The sequence below is a fragment of the Acinonyx jubatus genome, chromosome A3, assembly GCF_027475565.1.
Source record: "Acinonyx jubatus isolate Ajub_Pintada_27869175 chromosome A3, VMU_Ajub_asm_v1.0, whole genome shotgun sequence".
Taxonomy (NCBI): domain Eukaryota; kingdom Metazoa; phylum Chordata; class Mammalia; order Carnivora; family Felidae; genus Acinonyx; species Acinonyx jubatus.
The window spans coordinates 137,012,967-137,019,862 of NC_069388.1; the positions used below are offsets into that span (position 1 = coordinate 137,012,967).

Below are 6,896 nucleotides of genomic sequence, written 5' to 3' on the forward strand. Positions count from 1 at the left end.
GAGCCAGTGCAGGGACGAGGGCCAGGTGCTGGGCGCCCCCAGACCCGAGCTTCCCAGGAGCCCCGCACATCCGGAGCAGAGACAGGCCCCTGTGCACACATTCGTCTCACCCCTCGCTGGTCCTTTTGTCCCCGTGTGGATTGCCACTGCCCACCTGGGGCTTTCCAACATCCCATGGGAACGTGTGCTCCTGGAGGCGTCCATGCGCCTCCAGCGTCAAAAATGAATTTAAGGGTTGACATGTATCCCACTGACCTGGCTGCTGTCCCTCGGTGGCTCCTCGTCTCTGGAATGCAAGCCCGGTGTCTTCAAGGGACTACAGCATGCTGAGCCAGGGTCCGTGAGCTGGAGGGTGCAGGGCAGGTCAGCTGAATGATGACACGGTCAGTCTCGGCCACGGAGACAGCACTCAGCAGCCCGGGAGCAGCCCGGACCTGGTGTCCCTCAGGAGGAAGGCATACGTGCTCATTCCTGGCAGCCTCCCGCCCCCAGTCGGCGCTCAGGGACAAATGAGGCTGTGGCCACAAGAGCCCCGCTACCCAGCAGCCCCTGAGTGCCTCTGCCTTCTAAATTTTGGCCATGGCACAGTTAGCCTCCCAACCTTGTCTTGGAAAGTGCCAGAAGGTTGGTGGTCCTGCCCCTGGGTTTCCCATGACCCCTGGCACCCTCACTCCCTATCAGTGACCAGAGGTAAAGGCAAGCATTCCCGGGGCCACCAGGCCGCACAGAGACACCACAGGGGACACAGCCCAGCAGTCTGAGCGGACGAACCACTGAGATGGTCCGTTCCCTGCTGTTCTCCCCAACCCAGCAAATCCAGGCCTGAGGCCCTGCCCAGGTGACTCGGAGAGACAGGGACCGAGCCCGCGGCTCTGGGCCCAGTGCTGCCTCGCCTGTTCATACGCTGGGGCTGCGTGCAAGTCTTCAGCGTGGAAAGAGATTCTGCTGCTTCCTATCATTTTCTGGGTGGCGGGTCTGGCCCCAGCCTCTCCCCGGGTCCCAGGTCCAGAACTGGAGACCAAAAGTGGCGGTCACTCCATTTGAAATGGTCAGAACAGTATGAAGACTTACATATGTTTCTAATATTCTCAAATCAGTGATTCTTAGCTACGTCTATTTTGCTTATAAATCTCATTTTTCACTCAAGTCTTGTCTAGATTTTGAATGCACACACACAGGCCTTCCCGGCGCCTCCCAGCTCTGCCACAGTGACTAGATGCTCCCCAAGCATTTAGAGAGGATGTGCTTGTCAGATAGGGACACCTGTGTCCTTGTCCCCAAGCTGAGGACAGGGAGGGGACCGAGACCACATGGCTCATGGGCAGCAGAACCAGGCTGCTGGACGGCTGCCCAAACCCCCAGTCCTGGAACCCCCACCAGTACAGGCCTCTTGGTTTGTAGGACCCTTCTACCAGAGTTACCTCTGGCCTTTCTTCCGCTGGGCTTTGCCACAACAGCGGCTTCCCTACTGGCTCCAGGACGGACTGGAGAGGTCTCCGCTTCCGCCTCCTTCTCTTCCACCGCCCCTCCCAGAGCAGGGGAGAGCCCCACCCTCAGACAGCTGGGGCAGGAGGGCGGGGCTGGGGCAGGAGGGCGGGGCTGGGCAGGGGGCGGAGCTTGGGCAGGAGAGTGGGGCGGGGGCAGGAAGTTGGGGCTGGGGCAGGTGGGCGGGGCTGGGCAGGGGGCGGGGCTGGGGCAGAAGAGTGGGGCGGGGGCAGGAAGTTGGGGCTGGGGCAGGTGGGCGGGGCGGGGACAGGGGGCGGGGCTGAACAGGAAGTTGGGGCTGGGGCAGGAGGGCGGGGCTGGGGCAGCTAGGCGGGGCTGGGGCAGGGGGGCGGGGCTGGACGGGAAGTTGGGCTGGGACAGGGGGCGTGGCTGGGGCAGGTGGGCGGGGCTGGGGCCTGCTTTTGCTCAGCAGCCTGCACTGCGGCCAACCCCACGTGTTTCCGGGGCGGGTCACTTTAGTTTGGGCCCGAGCTGATGAGCGGTGCAGGAGTGACCGAGGTCTTGTGGGAACACGGTGCGCATCCCTGCAGGAGAGCCTCGTGGGTGGGTGTTCTCCAGAGCCCTCCCGTGTACCCCCGCGCCGCTGCGGCCCGCGGCCCCCCTTAGGCCCCGGGTCTTGGCTCTCCGAGGAAGCAGCAGGCAGGCTAACGGGAGCAGGGAAGGGCTCCGTGAGGAACGGGGGAGCAGAGTTTGAGGGGCGGTGCAAGTTAACTCAGGGGCGAAGGCGGCTTCCCCGTGAAGGACCGGGTTCAGGTGCCCGTTTTCCTGGGCCCTAACTGTGCCCTGGGTCGCCCGCGCGCCCTGCCTGCCTCGCCCGGGCTGCGTGCACGCCCAGCAGCCCAGGCGGGTGGGGGCGGCTCGGGCTGGGTCAGTGAGCGCTGGCTGTGGGCTGGAGGCGGGGCCGGGGGGCGCTAAGGCCCCTGAGCCTCTCATTTAAGAGAAGCCCGGTAGGCCTCAGGTAGTCCAGGAAGGCGGTCATGTCTCCACCTGCAGATGCGGAGAACGCCTACTGCGTACCACCCGGGGGGAGGGGGCAGCGATCGCCCGTGGAGGTGGACGAGGGCCCACTGACACCTGTGGACCAGACAGCCACCTGCCTCACGAGTAACTTTACAGTTTAGGACTTAACCGGGGGCAGAATTAGATTCAGGCTGAACCGGACGAGCTGGCCCCAGCGTTGTTGGGGTCAGAGTAGTCGCTGGAGACGTCCTCGTGGGAGAGGTCCTCGGTGATAGTCCTGCCTGAGGACAGAGCTGTGAAAACGTAGAATAAAAGCCGGCCCAGCCCATCGGCCCCTCCCCGGAAAGACAAGCTGCGGTAGCCGAGTTAGCAAATTTTGAGGGTAATGCATCAAAAGCGTTAAGAACGGGACCCTTAAAACGACCGCTTCTTACCATCGAAGCCTTTCTGGGGGAAGCAGGCCTCTGGGTGGCGGGCTGCCCAGGCCTGCCGCTGTGGGGGCACACGCACCCCACGGCCCGCCCTCCTGTTACATGGCACACAAATTTGTGCCTTCTAGATCACCACGATGGAGAGCAGCCTGAAGACCATTGAAGAGGAGAACAAAGTAATCGAGCAGCAGAATGAGTCTCTCCTGCACGAGCTGGCCAACCTGAGCCAGTCCCTGATCCACAGCCTAGCCAACATCCAGCTGCCGCACATGGTAAGTGACTGAGGGCGGGCGTACAGGCAGTCGCTGTCTGCTTCTGTGCCTAAGCTCATGGTTCTCCACACTTTGGATGTCTGCGCTCACCGCCCCCAAAACCGTAGCGCTAGCGGCTAGAAGCACCGGTGGGGCAGATCCTGCGCTCCCCGTAAGGTTAAGTCCTTACGCTCTGAGTAGGCCTTTTAAGTAGCGAAAAGACGGCGGCCCTATGCTATGATAGTATTTTATGCTGATGTGAATATCCTATTAAGAAAGTAAAAGTTGTGTATGAACTACTATTTAATATCTCGTAGGATCCAATCAATGAACAAAATTTTGATGCATACGTGACTACTTTGACGGACATGTATACAAATCAAGATCGTTATCAGAGCCCAGAAAATAAAGCCCTACTGGAAAATATAAAGCAAGCTGTAAGAGGAATTCAGGTCTGAGCAGCTGCTGTAGGTGACGGGATGTTGTTTAAAAGGAGACCTGTTGTTCTTTGCTGCTGTGATTCACCAGAAAGTGTTCTATATTTATTTCTGTTTGAAACAGTGTGACGCTTACAAGACTTCATAATGATTTTATGTCTTGCTTTAAAGATAGTACCTGCAGAATAGTTTTCAATACATTCACATTTTGTACGTTTTCATATAAGCTGACATAGTGTGATATGCCATGTAATGTTTATAGCTGCTAATGTATGCACATTTGGGGGTATATATATTTCTGAAGAGGTAAGCGGATCAAAATAAATAGAGTGTAAATTCTTTTTAATGCTTTAGTGATTAAATGTTTTAGTATTTTGAACTGAAATGGACAAAAAAACAAAAAACAAAAAACAAAAAAAAAAAAAACCCAGCTTTGAATGATCATGTGGTGACCCCGCAGCCACTTTTTAGACATTATCATTTTGCCTCATGTTGGAGGATTTTATGGAATTTAAGAAATAACATTTTGTGTGCATATTGTTTCATAGCAAGAATTGGTTGCAAAAAAATGCTTTATTTTTGAACAATGCTTGGAAATATTATGTGATTTTTTTGTTTGTTTGTTTTAGGAGGATGGTGTATGGTGGGGGCAATAAATGAGGTTTTTTGCATTCCAAGGAAATGGCATATGGATTAACTGTAAGAAATGAGATAAGTAATTTATTGTAAGACAACATCAAGCCATGGAAACTTGGCAGAAGATTCAAAGCAGCTTAAACAGCACTTTTAAATTAACTCCTGAGCATTACATGGTGTGCCTCTGGGAACTGCAGTTAAGACAGGGGCTTATGAGAGGTGGACAGCGCGAAGATTTCCCTTTCCAGTGTCAGTAGACTTTGGAGCAACCTCCCCTTATCTCCCCGAGAGCTGTGTGCCCCTCTGAAGCGTCTGTCCTTGCAATGGCGTCTGTCTCACAGAACCTGTGTGCTCTAATTTAAGTTCAGAGATAATTTCAGAGTATTTATTTCCCCTCTTTCCACCTTTAGAAATTATTACTGTCGTTGTCGCTGTTACTATGACTTCACATTCGGGGAATAAGGCAAATGAGGCGGGAGTCCTACCGCGGGGCGCTTTCTGCTGGGCGGCGGAGCGCAGCTCAGCGGGGACGCCCGACGCCGAGTGCCCGCACACAGGCCTTTCTGTTCCACCTTCCCTTGGAGACCCGGCAACCACAGGGCCTTTGCAGAGCCTTGCTCTTTGATTTGTCACGACCTATTCTAAGAACGAATGCAATCAGATTTTAAGAGTAATTACCTATACTTCAGCACTTTTTTGCTTTACACTAGATCATCCTAGACTTGCTTATACTTGGAGATTTGATTGTTTTCTTCCAACGACTGCACTATATGTATGCATAAGACCACTTTTGATTGCTGCGCCCTCCCCTTCCGAGTAGTCCCTAGGACGGCGTGTTGTGTCTTCTGGTGTTGACTTGAGTTACATGTAACGGCATCTCTTCCCTCCATGTCTTGATGTTATGCAGGAAGTACAGAAGTACTTTAAAATTTTGTTATGAAAAAAAAAAAAGATGGGTTTTGTAAAAATAAAAAAAAAATATTTTTAGCAGAACAGGACTTACAGGGTCATTGTCCCCACAACGTGCCAGTCGACTATTTGCACTTACCTTGTCCTATATATCCGTACGGAGGTGTGCAATTCCCGGGGTCAGCAGCCTCGCGAGGCCGGCCCTGGAAAGATGACAGGAGCCCTCACGGCTGACCCGACGATGTTGCTAAGGGAGATTACAGGGATCTCACAGCAAATACTGATACAATACTCAACCTCGGTATATATATGTGTATAAATATATGTACACCCCCAGCGGCACTTTATACTGTCCACTGTACAAACGCTCACAGTTTTCCGCGAGGACGTTACTAACGAGCTGGGAAAGATGACGGACCTCCCGGGGCCCTGCAGCGCCCGCCCTGGAGAGCGCCCTCTTTCTGTTGTGCGATTAGTTGTAGCTGCCGTGCTCAGAATTGCCTTTTCGAGAGCTGAAGCGAGGTGCTTCTCGGTCACCCGATGCCATATACACCGTCGGGGCCCTGGGCTCCCTGGGGGGCCCTGCCGTTCGTGTGGGCGAATGCGTTTCCCTGCCGCGATGTGTCCGCAGCTTCTTTGCCAATATAGTAATGCTTTTAGTAGAGTAATAGCTAGTATCAGTTCTGGATTCTTCTCGTTATCACCTATGTACAATGGAAAGGGGTTTTAAGCACAAATCTGCTGCTCATCTAACGTTGGTACATAATATCCAATCAAGAGTTATCTGTGACTATTATATAGGGATCACAAAGTGTCACATATTAGAATGCTGACCTTTCATACAGAATTATTGTGAGTCATCAGAGTTTATTTATTATAACTTATTGTTCGTATTCATTTCTGAGTTAATTTAAGTAACCATTTATGAAGACAGAATTTTGTATAAATATTTATTGTGCTCTGTGGAACTGAAGTTTGATTTATTTTTGTACTACACGGCATGGGTTTGTTGACACTTTCATTTTGCTATAAATGTGTGGAATCACAAGTTGCAGTGATACTTCATTTTTAAATTGTGAACTTTGTACAAATTTTGTCATGCTGGATGTTAACACATCTTACTCTAAATAAAAACGGTGTTGCCACATTTGTAGCACGATGGATCTCTACCCAGGGTCCGCGTCTTCACTTGAGTCTGGAAACGGCGTCTGGGCCCACGAGGAGCGTGTGGCCCCAGAGCCGGTGGCTTCAGTGTCGGCCTCTCTAGGGGGGCGCCTCCCTCCGCGAGGGCTCCCCATAGATGGTTTCTCGAAGCCGTCCGCGCAGCTGAGGACGCTCCCTGCCCCTTGCTGCTGCGCAAGGCCGCTCGGCCACATTTGCCTCCGCTCCTGTCCTCGCTCTTGTGAGGACACATCATGTCTGCACGCAGGTGTCTCCCAGGACAAGCTCGTTGTCCCGCACAACCACAGCGCGATTACCCGCGATACGACGTCCTCCTCGCACCGTATCCACACGTTCCAGCCGAGCCGACAGCCTCCTTTACGGTTCTTCCTTATCCCACACCCTGAGGGACACAGCCTGCTCTGGGGCCTGATGGCCGTGTTCCTGCGCGATCCTGGGCCGCCCTCTGCCTCCCGGGAGGCAGGGCAGGGCAGTGCGTCCAGGGCAGTGGGTTTGCAGACCCTGCCGAGGTTGGCTTAGCCTCACAGCCACGGCCCAGCGGCTCAGGTGCTCTGAGCGATGCCCTGTGCGCCCCTGCAGCTCCC

General features: G+C 53.8%; 1 protein-coding gene and 1 long non-coding RNA gene across 17 annotated transcripts in view; one reads left to right on the forward strand and one right to left on the reverse strand.

Moving 5' to 3' along the window:
- The window catches only part of LOC113604894 (uncharacterized), a 29,011-nt gene extending 27,423 nt beyond the window's left edge, over positions 1-1,588 (reverse strand). Inside the window, exon 1 of the long non-coding RNA XR_008289733.1 lies at positions 256-1,588. This is a non-coding gene — a long non-coding RNA (uncharacterized LOC113604894). The remainder of the gene's footprint in view (positions 1-255) is intronic.
- Positions 1-6,277, forward strand: part of MYT1L (myelin transcription factor 1 like) — a 422,156-nt gene extending 415,879 nt beyond the window's left edge. For 13 of the 16 annotated variants that reach the window (XM_027077770.2, XM_027077768.2, XM_027077773.2 and 10 more), the window contains 2 exons: positions 3,026-3,169; positions 3,466-6,277. In XM_027077770.2, coding sequence (XP_026933571.1) covers positions 3,026-3,169; positions 3,466-3,606 — 285 coding nt within the window. In that variant the 3' untranslated portion in view covers positions 3,607-6,277. The remainder of the gene's footprint in view (positions 1-3,025; positions 3,170-3,465) is intronic. The other 3 variants (XM_053201315.1, XM_053201316.1, XM_053201317.1) reach the window with 1 other exon arrangement.
- The last annotated feature ends 619 nt before the right edge of the window (positions 6,278-6,896 follow it).